At 36.1% G+C, this 18,091-nt stretch overlaps 1 protein-coding gene and 1 long non-coding RNA gene across 2 annotated transcripts; both read left to right on the plus strand.

Annotated features, from left to right (window-relative positions):
• Positions 1-3,847: 3,847 nt before the first annotated feature.
• Positions 3,848-4,517, plus strand: LOC145821202 (uncharacterized). Its single transcript, XR_014363233.1, has 3 exons — positions 3,848-4,076; positions 4,192-4,331; positions 4,412-4,517. It is a non-coding gene; the product is annotated as an uncharacterized LOC145821202 (long non-coding RNA).
• Positions 4,518-11,767: 7,250 nt separating this feature from the next.
• Positions 11,768-14,543, plus strand: LOC114293138 (uncharacterized). The gene is made up of 7 exons (XM_082918644.1): positions 11,768-12,094; positions 12,185-12,512; positions 12,625-12,706; positions 13,084-13,211; positions 13,591-13,634; positions 13,744-13,975; positions 14,071-14,543. The coding sequence occupies exons 1-7, from the start codon at positions 11,768-11,770 to the stop codon at positions 14,541-14,543; spliced, it is 1,614 nt and encodes a 537-aa protein (XP_082774770.1).
• Positions 14,544-18,091: the final 3,548 nt, after the last annotated feature.

Here is an 18,091-nt window from a genome sequence, read left to right on the forward strand (position 1 = left end):
GTGAAGAAATAGAACTAGAAGACAAAGAACAAAATGAACAGAAAAAAGAAGACAGTGAACAAGAAGATGAAGGAGAAAATGAACAACAAAAAGAGAACAAGGATGAAAGTGATGAAGAAGAAAATAACGAGCCGATGGACCAACAACATGATGGCATTTGTGGCGCAACAATGCATCAGCCTGAAGAATTTGAGGAATCAAAGTATGCCCAAATTGCTGATCTACGTCAAAGACTGAAGGCACTTTCTCAATCTAAAAAAGAAGAAGACAGAAATTGGATTGAATTACTTGCTAAAAAGGATATTTCAATAAGAATCCTGACATCACATAACTCAAAACTTCAAGAAAAAGAAAGCACAATCCGAATGAAACTAAGGATGTTGGAGGTTGAAAAAGCAGACGATACAAAAACAATTCAACAGTTGAGGTGTTCAAATTCGAAGCTTGAAACTGAAAATGCTAAATTGCATGAACAAGTTCAAGAACTATCCGTCCAACTAGCAACACAACCATACCGAACACTATAGCGATCCCGGGTTTACCCTTGTTGTACAGTGATCCGGACATGTGTCCGTGGATGTTGGTAGTTGTTTTTTATCTTGTTTATATCCCTCTTTACTTTGTATTTTGAGTTATGGGATGTGTTGGGCAGGTTTGTTGCAGGTTGGTTGAGTTTGGAAACCAAAACTAGTTGCCCAGATTTTGACCTGTACGCTCGAGAGGGGGTGTTGGCGCTCGAGCAGGGAATACACCCATCCAGTATTTCCTGTGCAGTGTTGGACGCTCGAGCGTGGGATTGGCCGCTCGAGCGGGGTTGTGTGAGTTCCGCTCGAGCAGGAAGTTGGAAGCTCGAGCGGAGACCTGGCTCTGTAAAAGTGCTGGGAGAGTGCATTCGGCGCTCGAGCGGGAGTTTGGCCGCTCGAGCGGGGGTCTGTGAGTGACGCTCGAGCGGAGTGTTTTACGCTTGAGCGGGGCGACTGGGTTTAAGTTCCGTGTTTTGACTTTTCAAATCACTTTTTCACTTTCTCTTATCTCTCCTACTTTTCCAAAAACACCATTGTTGAGCCTCTCACTCTAGAACTCTACCTTCTCTCTAGGTTTTGATCTAGTAGGAGTGATTTGCTCATCTTTGGCCTTTACAAAAAAGTTGTTGATCGTCGAGGGCTACTTTTTAATCTGAAAATTTCGGGTTTTGGAGCACGTTGGGTTTTGTCATCTTCTTCTTTGGGGCTCCGAATTTGAGGTAGGGATATCCTACTCCTCTCTATGGATTTTGTCTTTAAATTTTAGTATTTTGAGATGTTGGGGTTGGTTTGGTAATTTTGTGAAAGTTTGGGGCTTTTGTGCTATTTTACAAAAGTTAGGGTTTTATTTATAATAAACCTAGATGCATGTTTGGCATAGAGAAATGGAATGAATGTTAAATTATTGATGAAAATGGGACCTAAGGGTTGAAATGTTAATTATGGGAATTGGCCTAATTACATTGTTTAATTAATTGAGATAATTAATTGAGAAGAATGAGGAAATGAAATGTTGATTGAATATCCATTGTGCATTTATTTTCTGTTTAAGAAATAACTGCTTTGGGCTATCGGTGGTGGATAGTCGTGATTGTTGTGGACAATGCATGATGATTAGGCAAACTGAAACTAATCAATGGAATGTGTCATGGAATTTGACGGTTGATAGAATATATTAACTGTATGTATTGAGTGATTGTATATAGAACCCATGTGTTTGTATACGTTATGTGTAGAGGAGGAGATGGGGGATGTACTCCGCGGTTTAGGGGAAGATAGGAGATGTACCTCTAAACCGGATAGTATTGGGAGAAGATAGGGGATGAACTCCGTAGATACAGCTCATATGCTTGTCTAGAGAAGTGAAGATAGAGCTCATATGCTTATCTTTGTGACGTGTGGATATAGCTTATATGCTTATCTGTGGATGTTGTTGTTATACATATCTGTTGTAGAATGTGGATATAGCTTATATGCTTATCTGTGGATATTGTTGTTATACATATCTGTTGTAGAATGTGGATATAGCTTATTTGCTTATCTGAGAATGTGGATATTGTTGTTATACATATCTGTTGAGAATGTGGGTAGTGCTTATATGCCTATCAGTCGAAAAAGGGAAAATGAAAAGTAATTTGGACTCATAAGTCGTATGACATAAATATGTGATTTATGTGAATGTATCAGTGTTGGCCATCTATCAATTGCTAATATTTTAGTCATTGTTCATGGTTGGTTTAGTGTATTTCTACTGGGCTGTGGCTCACCCTATATGGGAATATCATTTTCAGGTGCAGGTAGCATGCCACCTCCAAGGACATAGCTTGGGAGGCGAGAGGCGGGCACATTTTTGTTGATTTACTTTTAATGTATTACATGTAAACTCAAGCCAAGGGCTTAACGTGTGTGAGTTAGTACTCTTTTGTTGTAACCAAGTATTGACTTGGAAAGCTGTAAGCCCGTAGGGCATTTTGCTCTTGTTGTTAACATGTAATACTTATATATAGAATTCTGATGTAATGGAAGAACGTGGAACTTTTACATATCAATGCATGTCTTATTTGATGCCTTCATTGTTATTATTTTGAGGGTGTTACAAACACCAACACAACTTCAACCACAAGGTCAGTGAAAATCTTGAGCCACAAAAAGTTATGTCCTTGTGTCAACATAACTCAGAGAAATTTCTATTTATTATAATTTTCTCTGTCATTGGTAATTTTCTCTGGAAGTTATATCTCTCTGAACACATTACTGCTCATTTCATTTCTCTGTATATTTTCTTATTCCATTTTTGGGGCATGTTTGATTTTCACTGTGTATAGTTGGAATGCAAGTCGAACAACAACCAACAACCCAACAAGAACAAATACCACACAAACAACAACCGAAACAAAAGAAGAAACTCTATGGTAACTGCAAAATATTGAACTAAATAAATTTACATATTGAAATATCATCTGTTGCTTCAGAGAAATTTCACTTTTCCTAATATTTTCACTGTCTACAGCCAAAAAAGATCCGACGTCAATGATAAAAAATTTAAAGGCAAAAGAAAGGAAGGAAAAGCAGCATGATCCAGAATTCCAATATCCCAAAGTTGCGAAAGTGACTAGAGCTTCAAAACAAGCTGCAAAGCAAGTTGAGCAAAGCACGAAGGACAAAGAAGTGCTTGATGCTGATGCGTACGTCTTGCCTCAACCTATAAACATCAGAAAATCTTGGGTCTTTCCACAAACTCTTCCAATTTCATGATTGATAAAAGATCATATAAAAGACATCTTGCAGCACATATCAAATGTGTCTAGGCTTGAGTAAGTACAACAAACAAAATAGAACATAACAAACAACAAATTACAAACTTATGTTGCATTAACAACAATTCAATCCCTTCTTTTTCATCTTGTAGAGCTTTAATTTGGACAAGTGAGTTGAATCTCATTACCTTTGAAGACATTGGAAACCTAATAAAGCAAAAAGAAATTGCCAACAATGTAAGTCTTTCCCTTTCATCAAAATTTCTCTGCAATGTTCCGTCAGCCTTTATAAAACAATATTACAATTATAAATCATATTTTTCAGGTCATTGATGGCTATAGAGAGATCCTTTTGGCTGACCAAATGAGAGAAAGACAACAACCAACCTCATTTTTTTTCACATCCATGTGCTTAGTATGTTACTACTATTTTATTTGATTTTCTCTGGAATTTACTTACTATTTTCTCTTCTTAATATACTTCTTGAAGCCAGTTGTGTTACTAGTCATAACAAAACCATTTTTTGATTTTCTCTGAACACAGAATTTCATCAAGATGATAGAAAATCAAACTTTTCGAGTGTCCTTATTTGACAAGCATATTGAAACAGCATGGAGGAACTACAGGTTCCTCCATTTCCCAATAAATACTGCAGGTAATGAGAAGTCCACACATGGAAATCACTGGACCTTGCTTGTCCTGGACAAACAAGACAATTTATGGAGGTTCTACAACTCACTGAGGCCAAGGAGGGATGATGCAGAAGACAAATATGTCAAAGATGCAAAACAATTGGTAACGAGTGCAAATTTCTCTGATCCATCATCATCTTTATGTGATGATAATTTTCATAGAATCCCATTGACTTGTCCGTAAATTTCTCTGTTATTTAAAAATTATTTTTTTGCAGCAAGATTACGTGGAGAATTTTTTGAAAGCTTGCCTTGAAAGAGACACTCAATCACAACCCTCTTTCAAATTAATAAACTCACAAAACACAAGTTACGACTTTGAGTATGTCAACAATGCTCCACAACAAGAAAGCGATTCGTAAGTTTCATACATCTATAAATAAGATAATCCGATTTGCATGTTTCTTAAAACTAACCATACCTATAATTTGTATGCAGTCTGGATTGTGGCCTCTTTGTCTGCTATATAATGAAACAATATAGCAAGCATGAACCTATCAGCTCCAAATTGTCCACACAAGAGATAAGGTTGATGAGGGCAGAACTCATAAAGAGATTTGTGACCGAAGTTGGCCAGTCATAGACTGAACCAATTGAAATACCTCCAGAAAAACCACAAATGTAATAGCGAAACTAGTGAAAGGAAGACAATGTACATATCCACACAGAGAAAATTGTCTCACATATATGTATATATCCTTTCTTGTTGATACATTGAAGGAATGATGATCCTTGACATATATGTATATATCCTTTCTTGGCTAATCTAAATTTCATTTTTTTTTTATTTCGACTAATGTAAATTTCATACCTATCGATGGTTAAATATATATATATATATATATATTTTATTGTCATTCACAGAGAAAATTGTCTGCAGAAATTTCTCTGGTATGAACTACCAGAAATTCATAGAGAAATTTAACTCGTATCGTCCCAAGGGGATGCCTATATGATCATGTAATCTGTAATACTTTGTGTTGGTACAAAATAATCATCAAACTCAACAAAACACAAAGCACACAGTAATTTTATTTGCCACTGGAAAATTTCATTGCATGAATTTCAAATTTCAGAACACAATGCCCAGATAGTTTTCTCTGATGGTGGAAAATTTCTCTGGATGAATTTGACAGAAAATGGAATTTCTGAGTTATGAATTTCTCTGGGTTGAGTGATTTGGAGAGAAGGAATTTCTCCGAGTTGGTGAGGAAAATTTCTCTGGCTTTGACACAAATTTCTGAGTTGAAGTGAGTCCAGAGAAATTCCAAAAGAGCTTAATTTTGTTTCTTGGTTGTACAATAATTTTTTGTATGCTCTGCCTGGTGTGCACATTTCTTGAAATGACTGATATGAAGCTACCAGAAATTTATAGATAAATTTAACTCATATCTCGCCAAAGAAGGTGCCTATATGATCATTCAATCTCTAATGCACTGTGTTAGTACAAAAAAATTATCAAATTCAAAAAACACAATCCACACAGTACTTTAGTCTGCCATTGTCAAATTTATGTGGATGAATATGAAGCTTCAAAACACAACACGCAGAATTTTCTCTGCCATAGGTAAATTTCTCTGGATGAATTTGACAAGTACTACAAACCCACTGCCTATAGTATATATCAACAAACACACTTTAACTGATATTGGAAAATTTCTCTGGATGAATTTGATTGATATTATTATATACACTGTCTAAAAAATACATTTCACAAAACAAAATACACAAAGTAATCATCAAATGTATTATTCGATCAATAAAATGTATAATCCTCAACTATTTAACAAAGGTTCCTTGCATGTCCTCTTATTATGGTGACCAATACTCTCACAACGACTACACTTAATCACCCTTTTAAACTCTCTAGTAGAAGCAATTTTGTTCTTCTTCGGCCTCCCAGCAGGTCTCTTGCTCAATGGAGGTAAAATCATAGCATCTTCAATGCTACACACAGGTTTTTCAACAGTTGGAACTGGGCCAATCGAAAACGAGTATGCTTGACGATACATATCAGCATGAAAAAATGGTTCAACAAATGAATTCAAATTCTTTCCACTCCTAAAAATTGCAGCAACAGCATGTTGACATGGATACCCATTTATTTCCCATTTTCAACATGAACAAGTTCTCAACCCAAGATTAACCATAACCGAAGGAAAACAATGCACTTCAAAGACATTATCAGATAATAAACTCACATTCCATGTCCTTCCGTCCAAAAAAGACTTCTCCAACACACTATCCGTACGAGGACACAGAATTTTATTCCATTTACTAGAGAGCAGCCTCCTATCAGACCTCATATTCATGATTTGCAACCGTATCATGTCCACCAAATTTGTTATTGGCAAGTGCCGAGCTTCTCGTATCCATGAATTGAATGACTCAGCAACATTTGAATACATCTCGCCATAATGTTTCCCCGCAAAATATGTATCACTCCAATTTTCATATGGTAAACTTCTCAAGAAAACACTCACAATGTCTCCTCCCTCACTTTTTAATTCATTTAACTTGAAATGAAATGATGCCTTTGTTAGAGCATATGCACATTCTGAAAACTTGGACACAATTGTCTCCCTAACCAAATTTGTGTTTCCACATGACAACTTATCCCTCAAATTTCTCTTTAGATGTTCCAGACAAAATCCATGAAAGCAGTTAGGGAAAAACCTAGCAATTCCCTCCACAATTCCACAATGTCGATCTGATATGAAACTTATCACCCTTTCTGATCCTAATACTCCACATAAATGTTCAAGAAACCAACACCAATTGTCTTTATTCTCAGCATCAACAACAGCAAAAGCTACAGGAAAAAAACCTACAAAACAAATAGGAACAAGCATATTAGATATACACATGCAGAGAAAAATAGAACAATAAACAACCAGAGAAGTTTGACACTGCCAACATCCAGAGAAAATTCACTTAGTGCCCAACTCCAGAGAAAATTCACACATTAGCAACATCCAGAGAAAATTGACTTAGTGACCAGCTAAAGAGAAAATTCACACGATCATAATATACAGAGAAAATTCACTTAGTGACCACCTACAGATACAATTCACACAATGACAACATCCAGAGAAAATTCATACACTGACCAAAATCCAGTGAAAATTCTCACAGTGGCCACAACAATAGAAAATCCACACAGTGGCCAAAACCAGAGAAAATTCACATTCACTCAATTCCTACATGTATAGAAAATTCAAATACTTAGATAAAATTAGATATATTTACAATTACCTTCATTCCCATCTTTCCCCATTGCAGCAAGCATAACTCCTTTGTATCGTCCTTTCAAAAATGTTCCATCAAGAAAAAGCAATGACCGACAATATTTGAAACCAGCAATGCATACATGAAAAGCCACAAACACTCTTTTGAAACGCTTATCTTCAAAACCTAACTCAAAACGATTCCCTGGATTGTTCTTCAATGCCTCATCAAAATACCACCGTAATTGATCAAATGACAAACAAGAATCCCCATATGTACTACATTTTGCTTTTTCAACACCCAACCAACCACAGTTATAACTGATTGAGACCCCATACTTGTCTTTCATTTCTTTCACAACATCCACTGGACGAGTTAAAGGTTTTGCACTTACCTCTTCAAGTATCAGCCCAGAAACTAAGCTGGAAGTCATCCTCGAATGTTTACTCGTACGAACCGCCACACCACACGTATGTTCATTGTTCAAAGTCCTTATGCAGAAGAACCCATTTGTTTTTTCAACAGAAGCATGTACACGCCACATACATCCCCTTGATTCCTTATATGTACATTCTGTCGTAACCCTCAGCTTGTCATTTTTAACATACGTAAACTGAAAACCAACCTCAATAGCATACTTGCATAAAAAAGTACGGAACTCAACCACACCACCCTCAAACTTTTGTCCAACACTCGTAATATTATTCCGCCAACTAGCCGACAATAACACCTTTTCTTCGTGAGAACAAAACTTAGAGAGTGAATTCCTTTCAACATCCACCAGCCTATCACACTCACCATCCACAACATCTACCCAATTAGACCCCACTTCATCCTCTTCATCAGAAGTACTACATCTACTAACTGAAACATCAACTATATCAACACCGCGTGCACAAACAACCCTCAACATATTCAGAAAATCAATATTATTTCGAACCATACAATTCGGATGGCCCAAAATAGAATATGAAATACACATAGTCTCAGGTTTCAAATTCTCCCATGTTTTACACAAAATGCCAACCAATTCCTCAAAATTCAATTCGCATGAAACATTAATGACAATAGTATTATTCTCATATTTGCACAGCAACAACACTGCACTGCCCATTGAAACTGAAACAAAAAACAGCAAAAATAATTTGTTTAACATAGAAACACTTCACAAGAACAACATAAAAGTCCAGAGAAATTTCTAAAAATTATAATTTTCTCTGAAATTAAAAATAAAAGTCCAAAGACATCTACAAACTGATATTCACCTTCAAGACGATAAAAAACAAAATCACAGAAACAGCGAAATTTACTGCTAATTATTAAACACAATTATAGAAAAAAAAAATCACATAGAATACAAGTCCAGAGAAAACTTTTCTCTGAACTACAAACTGAAAGTAAGTAACAAACTTACAATTTTCTCTGAACTACAAATACAAGTCGAGAGAAATTTATGAACTTACATTCACTTTCTCATATTCTATCTGCATTACAAACTTCTAATAATATGTCCATATGCACTTATAATTTCCTCTGGACTACACAAACAAAAGTGCAGAAAATGAAATTTCTCTGGTTTGAAAAAACATAGAACAAAACTTATCATTGATCAGCATGTTGATAAAAAACAGAGCACCAAAAATGAACTCTAAACATCAAAATCACCTACACTGTCAACACTATTTGAAATTGATCAAAAAACAAAGAATGAAAAATTAATTCCAAAAATAAAAATCAACTCTATCAAGCTGGCCTCTCTCTAAACAAAAATTCAAAACAAAAATAAAAATCCATGTGGAATCTAAATTGAAAACAAACCTAATTCAACTCCACTCAAAAACCTACGCGATCAACACACTGTCAACACTCTTTGAAATTGATTAAAAAACAAATAGTAAAAAATTAATTCCAAAAATAAAAATCAACTCTATCAAGCTGGCCTCTCTCTAAACAAAAATTCAAAACAAAAATCAAAATGCATGTGATATCTCCATCGAAAACAAACCTGATTCAACTCCACTGAAATTCTACGCGATCAACACACTGTAACACCACTGAAATCTCCGACGAAATCTCCAACGAAATCTACACGATCGTAGCAATCTTTCTCGTCAACTCCACTGAAATCTCCGACGAAATCTCCACTTCAAATTCGGTTTCCAAAATCTATCAGTTAAGTCAACAATATAATATTCAAACAAATTTATGTTATAAAGGAAGGGTAATTTAGGTACTTTATAACCTAAAATAAATTTGAGGGACCTTAGCCATCAAAACATATTATAAAGGACCTCTCCTCCTATCAAAAGTAGAGGAGAGACCTTAGGCCAATTTTCCCGATGATCCTTGCATCTATACCCTTCTAAGATAAGAGTACATGTCTACTGAAAAAGCCATCCCCCAAGCTTATGCAACTCACTGAGCAGGTAGAACTATTTTATTATTATTATTTGATTTTTGTCAATTCATGAAAGATTAATTATGATTATGAAAATAATTTACATCAAAATAAACAATTGCATATTTACAAATCCAATAATCAGCCCACAAAAATCACATAACCCAACCCAACCCAACCATCACCAAATTTAAAATAATTCTAGATACTTACTTTTATCTGTTCCGAATTTATCCAAAATGAAATTGTATGATTGTGATTGAATTTGTATGATACAAAATTCATGAATCTGAACCCCAAAATAATAATGCTAAATAAATTCTAAACAAATAAAAGTGAATTCATAATATTACTCCCAAATTTAAGTTTGTTTATACAGGGCCGAAATCCCCTCCCAGAAATATCTGGACTAGAGGGCCCACCTTTCCTTTTACGTACGTGAATTATGCTAAATGAATCAAATGGTCCAGCTTTGCTCCGCAAGAGCACTGAATTGAATAATTTCTCTTTTGGCTAATTTGGTCAGTACTATGACTTGTCCAGTTCTAAGGACGAGATGACATGGTTTGTTAAAATATTTTTCAAAAAAAAAAAAAATGTTAGAGATGTTTAAAATATTATTCTTCCATTTACTCATATTGTCATGACAGTGGTTAAATTTTAATTGATTAATTTTAGATAAATTAATAACTAACATGGATCAATCTACATCATTGGAGATAGGATCATGTTTTAGTGATCTTAAGTATTTTACCTTTTAAAATATATAAATATTTTTATTTTATTTTTAGGTGGGATGGTTTTGCAAAACTTCTGTTTGGTTGTTAATTCAAATCAATTTTCAACACGTGAGCTCGCGCATGATGTTTGGATGCGACGTTCAAAGTTGATTCCGCGTGTTAATTCAAATTACATTTTGAAAATCTGTTTGGCAGCTTGTATCTCCCTTTCAACATTTCTGCCTTCTTCATCGTCTCTGCAACTTTCATGTGAACCTCATCTACATCAGTCCTTCAGATTCATCACGGATGGCTTCTCTGTATCAAACATCCATGCTTCAGATTCATCACGGGTGGGTTTTAGAAGTCAGACTCATTTTATAAATAATGAATCCACCCAACCCGCTCTGTACTGGTATCATATTTCACAAATCGACTGAGTTACGATTTGTGCGTTGCGGACGATTCTTATTACGGGCAACCAAACAACGACGACTGCGAGGTGAAATTACTCACAAATTTATTTACATATTTTGTTATAGGGAAATTATTTGAGAAATTCATCTTAATTTATTTTTATTTTTTTCAGGTCAAATTTATCAAATTTATTGGCATCCGACGAGCAAACAGTGGCACATTCAATCAGTATACACATTCCATCACCGGCGATAACTATTCAACTCCCACTAATCTGGTAAATAAATCCTTCATCCTTCATCTGTTATCTGAAAATGATTTCAGACGAGTCGATAAATGATTTCATTCTTCATCCTTCATCCTGAACTATTTCAACTTTTTTGTTCTTCAAGAACAGTCAGTAAATCAATCTTCATCTGTTATGTATAAATGATTTCGGAGAAGTTGAAATCAGTTCCTAAATGGTTTATGAGAATTTGTAGAGGTGTATTTTCCATTTCAGATCGATTGTTATTTTAAATTATGAACTGTTTGAACCTTTCATCGATCAGAACCTGAAGCGGCAGTGCCTGGGACACCCGGCCAGTCGTCCCCCGGGTCGACCGGCCGGTCAACCACCCGGTCCTCCCACCTCTTCCGGTTTTGTCTTTCAGTTTTCCATTTCTTCCTTAATGGTTTGAACCTACCGGTCCTCCCCTCAACTGTTTGAACCTACCAGGCTTTTTTACTGATTTGTTTCCTACTATTTAAACACAATGTTAACTGATTTTTTTTTTATTATTTGTGGTTATATTTCTGCTATCTGAATGTTTTTTTTTTTGTGGTTATATTTCTGCTATTTAAATTCAATTAATCTGCTACGTACTTTTTTCGTCGAAATAAAATCATCTGTTCTTTTTCCTTTATCTGTGTTCTCCTTCAAACCATTTTGCGCTGTTATTCTTGTATATCCATCGCAGACTACTTTAAAATACTCTGTTATGCTTGTATATCCATCCCAAACTAGTTTAAATATAATTTGTATGTTTATAGATGGATGGAAATAATTTCGATGACAATGAGAACACCAAAATGTGGACGCCCAGAATTGAAACGAAATTAATAAATATGTTAAGAGATGAGGTTAGAAACAATCAAATAACGGGCCGTATTACTTCGTGGACAATTAGGCATTGGAATCATTATGCAAATCAGTTGCACAACATATATGGATTTCGGTATACAGGTGTCAAGGTGCGCCAAAAATATCAGCGATTGAAAGCTGATTACCAGACATTTAAGCGACTGCAGGCACAGACTGGTCTGGGATGGGATCCTATTATTGGCACTGTTGTTGCACCCGATGAATTTTGGGATAAGGTATTCCATTAATCTATACTATTTTCTAATTTTATTTTATACATTTCATGATATATACAGTGCTTAATTCTTGTTTTGTAATTGTTGTAGGCTAGTAGAAATGTGAAGAAGTTTAGGACAAAAGAGTTTGAATATTTTCAAGAAATGGCAGAAATTGTTGAAAATTGTTGTGCCACAGGGGCCCTGTCTCGTGCATCCACAGAAGGACCCCTTGACTCAGAAGAAGAAGATGACATGTTAAATAAATTTTGGAACGCTGATACTGGTGGGAGTAACGCTGGTGGGAGTAATGCTGTTGAGGCCATTCCTGTTGACTTATTTGGGGATAAGTATATGGATCCAGCAAAGGGCAAAAGTCACAAGAGGGGCCCTGCAACTAGCCAGACTGACAGTGGTCGTTCCAAAAAGTCACGGTCAAGTGGGTTTGATGATGTGTGTACAAGCCAAAACAGGACATTCACGTGCACAAGAAAATGAAACTAAGGCTGTAAGTGCAGGTGGTGATGATTATTCCCTTGATGCATGTCAAGTTGCGTTGCTTGAGCTTGGGGACATACCACCGTTGCAGTACGTTAGGGCACTGACACTGTTCAAGGATAAGAAATGGCGAAGGTTTTTTATGCGCACTCCTACCCATTTGCGCCTAGCCATGATCCTCGCTTTGCAGTGAACTGAGAAGTTCTGTTTTGCTTATGTTAGCAAATCTTCTTGACTGAACTGTTTGATGATTTCATTATTCCTGATTTGGTTTTTATTATTTTTCTTTTCATTCCATCATATCCTCTTTCCTTTTCTATGTTCGTATGTTTTTTTTTTTTTTTTTGAACTTTTAAGTTTTTTCTGTTATATTAAAACTATGTTCTGTTATTATAATATGACCATGTGTTAAATAAATTTTGTTCTCCTCTGAATTTTACTGTTTCACCAATAACGCTAACTGTTACAGCATGAATAACATATTTTATAATTATGCTTTTACTGTGATGTAGACAAAGGCATATGTCATCCGACAGAGAAAACAATACAATGGAGCTCTCATCAGAGGAGGATGAGATTCTTGATGATTTTATGGATTTTTTTATGATTGCTTTAATGCATGACCATATCAACGGGTCAAGTAGTCGCCGACCGTAGCGAACGTGTCCATTCAGAGGTGATGATTACATCTTCGGCATATTAAATGGCCATCCAGAAACAATGATGAACGTTATGCGAATGGATGCACAAACATTCATTTTATTGAAAGACACTTTACTCCATAATGCCTTTATCGATACTGAACATATGCATATCAGTGTGGAGGAATCTCTTGGAATTTTTTTATACACTTTTGCACAAAATGATCGCCATTGAATAATGGCAGATAGATTTCAACACGCCACGGAAACAATTTGTCGGCACATAAAAATTGTTATGCGGGCATTGTGCAAGCTTTCATCATTGGTTATCAAACCACGTAACCTAGAGGACATACCGGGAAAAATTTTAAATGACAGGAGGTTTTTTCCCTGGTTCAAGGTACGAACAATATGACTGTCCTGTAAGTTTGTTCATATCAATAAGTGTTAATAAATATTATTTTTTTTAATTATGAAAGTAATGTCGAAGTTTGTTTCGCTTTTAATATCAAACAAATATCTGTCAATTAGGATTGTGTCGATGCTATCGATGGCACATTGGTGGATGCATGGGTCCCTGCTTCAAGACAAAATACATTCCATGGTCGGAAAGCAACGGTATCGCAAAATGTACTCGCAGCTTGCGACTTCGATATGTTGTTCACATTTGTTAATTTTGGATGGGAAGGTAGCGCTCACGACAACGCTATTCTGGTTGACTCTATTACACGAGCTGATCTACAGTTCCCACACCCACCCAATGGTGAATGTCCCTGAATAACATACGGTACACTTTTTTCCTTGTCTATTTTTGTACATATCAATTGACAGAACTGTGTATTCATTATTTACATGTAGGCAAGTACTATTTAGTTGATGTTGGTTTCACGAACATGCCTGGATTTCTTGCCCCATTTCGGTCTCAACGGTATCACTTGCAAGAGTTTCGTGGCCATCATTATGCAGGACCTAAGGAATTGTTTAACCATCGACATTCGTCATTACGCAATGTCATAGAAAGAACATTTGGTGTTTTAAAGAAGCGCTTCCCAATATTGCGGTCCATGCCAAATTACAAGTCTACACGACAAGGGCCTCTCGTGATTGCATGTTGTGTAGTGCACAATTGGATCCGTTTGCATGCAGCTATGGATCCATTCTTTATGGAAGTTGATAATGAAATGGCTGCAGAAGCAGAAGCAGAAGCAGACGGGCTTGTTGGAGACCAAGCTGACTATGTTGACATGTCACAACATGGGTTAACGTCCCAATTGAACGTTAGGGATGTAATTGCTACTGCTATGTGGCAAAATCATGTTCACCATGCATAGAAAAGGGATGTGAACAAGGCAAGTGAATATCGTACTGACTACTGGTTGTAAATGCGTAATTATTTGACTAATTTTAGTCATTATGACACCGTTACTACATAACTTCTCCCAACCATCATTTCTATGATTTACTGACTTCTTTTATCTTCTTGTAGGATAACTAATATTGAGGACAACGATTGGGCTAAATGGCAATGAAACGAAATAAAGCACAAACATCATCGCATGGGCAATGAAGATAATGGTTTTCTTAGTACATGTGTACTGAAATATTGTTAGGTTTTATTCTTGGCAACTCCGTTTGACAAAACTCGTTTCGGTTGTATTTGTTTTCGCACCTTTTATTTCAGTGAGGCTACGAGTTTATTAGATGCGAATCCAACCCGAATCGTGCCTTTGTCAATTTCCATGGATCAAAACTGAGGTTGTAACAGGATCTAGTTTTCCAGATTTTCCAATTTCGGTCGTCCCGCTCAAGCGGGGAAAGTGACGCTCGAGTGGGGATTGCAAGCTCACAGCATCTCTGATTCGTCTGAAAAAGTACTAGATGGTGTGATTCGACACTCGAGCGTGGAAACTTCCGCTCGAGCGTGAAGCCTATATGAATCACACAATTTTTAAGCCTCCGCTCGAGCGGGAAGTCCCACGCTCGAGCGGACCACGCGAACACAGATTCTTGGATTTCTATAAGGAATTGGTTTTCTTCCAAAACTAGGATTACTTTGGATTTCTATAAGTAGTTGGTCTTCTTTCAAAACTTGGACAAGTCCTCCAGATCTTCTTTTTGGATTCTAAGGTTTATATTTGGGGATATTTTTGCTAGTTTTCTTTGATGTTTTGATTGAGTATTCAACTCATGGTTTAAAGAGTATACATCAAAGGATTTTTTTGTTTGTTCTATACAAAAGAGAGAGTTGTTCTTCGGTGGATTCTGAAGAATTTGAGCCTGAAGCTTTGGTGGATTTCGAAGTGGCTCATCGTCAAGACAATTCTGAGGTGAAGACGGGGTTGGAAGAGACACATAGAGGTTGGTTCAATTTGGGCGTGGATTCGCTAGGTAATTGAAAGTATACCTGTGTAATTCCTTTATATCTTCTTAGCGGATTGTTTTGTGGCTGTTGCCTGTGGTTTTTTATCACAATTGGAGGTGTCCAATTGTGGTTTTTCCACATAAAATCGTTGTGTCGATTTGTTTTGATTGTTTGATTGTGATTGTTATACACTGCTTAAAATTGATACATAATCACAAATCAACATCTAGGGGATTTCTAAATTTTTCAATTGGTATCAAAGCAAGTCGTTCTATTTTTTTAAAAAAAATTATCTTCTGGAACGAGATCTTGTTTGATTTGTGATAATGGATTCAATTCATGAGGGAAATTCTATGGCTCGATCACCCCTACTTGACGGATCCAATTATTCTTTTTGAAAAGCTCAGATGAGATCGTTTTTGAAATCAATAGATGAAAAAGTTTGGCAATCTGTCATGAATGGGTGGACCGAACCAACAATTACCGTTGATGGAGTAACTTTCCCCAAACCAATTGAAAAGTGGGACACAATTGATTACCAAAATAGTAGCTGGAATAGTAAAGCTATCAAGTCTCTCTTTTGTGCTGTCACACCTAAAGAGTTTAGTCGTATTTGTAATTGTGAAGTCGCAAAAGAGGCTTGGGATATCTTACAAACTATTCATGAGGGCACTCCTTCTGTTAAACGCTCAAAACTTCAAAGGCTCGCATCTAGTTTCGAAAACCTTTCAATGAAAGATAGTGAGACCTTTGTTGAATTTTATGCGAAGTTGAGTGACATTGTAAATTCCAGCTTCAATTTAGGTGAAAAAATACCAGAATCCAAAGTTGTGGGAAATATTTGAGATCCTTGCCCGATCGGTTCCAACCAAAAGTTACGGCTATTGAGGAGGCTCAAGATGTTGACAATCTCAAGCTAGATTAGTTGGTTGGAAATCTCCAAACTTATGAGGCACATAGGAATTTCAAAAAGAAACAAAAAGATATTGCTTTTAGTAGTGCTCATAGAGTTGGAGAGGATTCTGATGAGGATTGTGAGATAGATTCCAAGATTACGGCTGCTTTTGTTAAACAATTTAAAAAATATTTTTTGAAAAAGAATCCTAATCTTTTGGAATCTACTCGTACTCATAAATCTAAAGGCAAAGATAAACTCAAAATTAATTCTATAGCCAAGAAGGAGAAAGGAAAGATGCAGGGGAACTCTGAAAGACTCCAATGCTATGAATGCCAAGGAATTGGTCACTTTGCTTTAGAATGCCCCTCTCGTTTGAAGAAGAAGAAAGCCCTCGCCATCACTTGGGATGATGAATCAGAATCTGATGAAGATGAAAGTGACAATGAAGATCAAGGCGAAGAGGGACATAAACAATTCCTTGCTTTCATGGTGGCTTCTGAAACTGAAGGACGAACAGAGTATCCGAAGAGCCCAGTTGAGAATACCACTAATGATGAATCCTCGGGAAGTGATGATGAAGAGCTTGAGCAAGCTTATGAAAAGTTGTATAAGGGATCTCTTAAGTTATCCAAATTGAATGACAAATTCACTATGAAACTCAAAGCATGTGAAAGTGAGAATGTCAAACTAAAGGAGGAGATTTCCGAGGCTAGGATTGATGCCATCAAGATAGCTAATGATCGACAAGCTCTTTGTGCAAAACTCTTGACTTGTGAGACAGAGAGGAATGAGCTTCAGCAAATCTATGCAACATATGAAGAAAAAATTGAAACTCTCGAGATGTCTCAAGTTGCTTTGGAAGAACTAATGATCAAGAAAGAGGAGGAACTCAAGTGTGCTATGGCTACCATTGGTCTTTGGAATAGAGGATCAAAGACTTTGGACAATATCATTGGATCTCAACAAATTTGTTCTAACAAGAGTGGCATTGGCTTTGGTGATAACAAAGAGCAAAAACATAGTGCATCTACATCTCATGATACAAGAACTCAAGGAAAGTGAGAACAAAAACTTCAACATGAGGATGTACTTCTCAAACTTTCTAGAGTTGGTAAGGTAAAAGAAAATAAGGTACACCCTGTTTTTATTTGTCATCATTGCGGTATGCATGGTCATATTCGCCCTTATTGTTATAAGTTACATGGGAGAGTGTATTTGCCTAGACTTAGAAATAAGAAGTTGGAAACCATGTCGAGACAGGTCCCCATTAAAAGGGAAGGGAACCACAATGTCAAGACACCACCCAAGAACCGCAATGCTCACAACTTTGTTCGTACTAAAACAGTTTGGATGAGAAAACTTGACTTGTGTTAATTTGTTTTGTCATTTTAGTTTTTGGGTTTCTGTGTGTTTTTTTTTATCAATACATGTGTGCTAGTTCATTTTTTTTTTTGTCTTGCTTTAGTTAAAAAAAAAAATTTTTAAAAATCCAAAAAAGATTTTCTTAGTATGGTTTTGCAAGCTTGAAATTTTTAGTGGTCCTTGGTGCATATTGGAATTGATGAGAATAACCATTACATGTTAATATGTGTGTACTTTCTGTGGTCATTACTCATTTT

Source organism: Camellia sinensis, chromosome 3 (genome assembly GCF_055761805.1).
Source record: "Camellia sinensis isolate YWXY chromosome 3, ASM5576180v1, whole genome shotgun sequence".
Taxonomy (NCBI): Eukaryota; Viridiplantae; Streptophyta; class Magnoliopsida; order Ericales; family Theaceae; genus Camellia; species Camellia sinensis.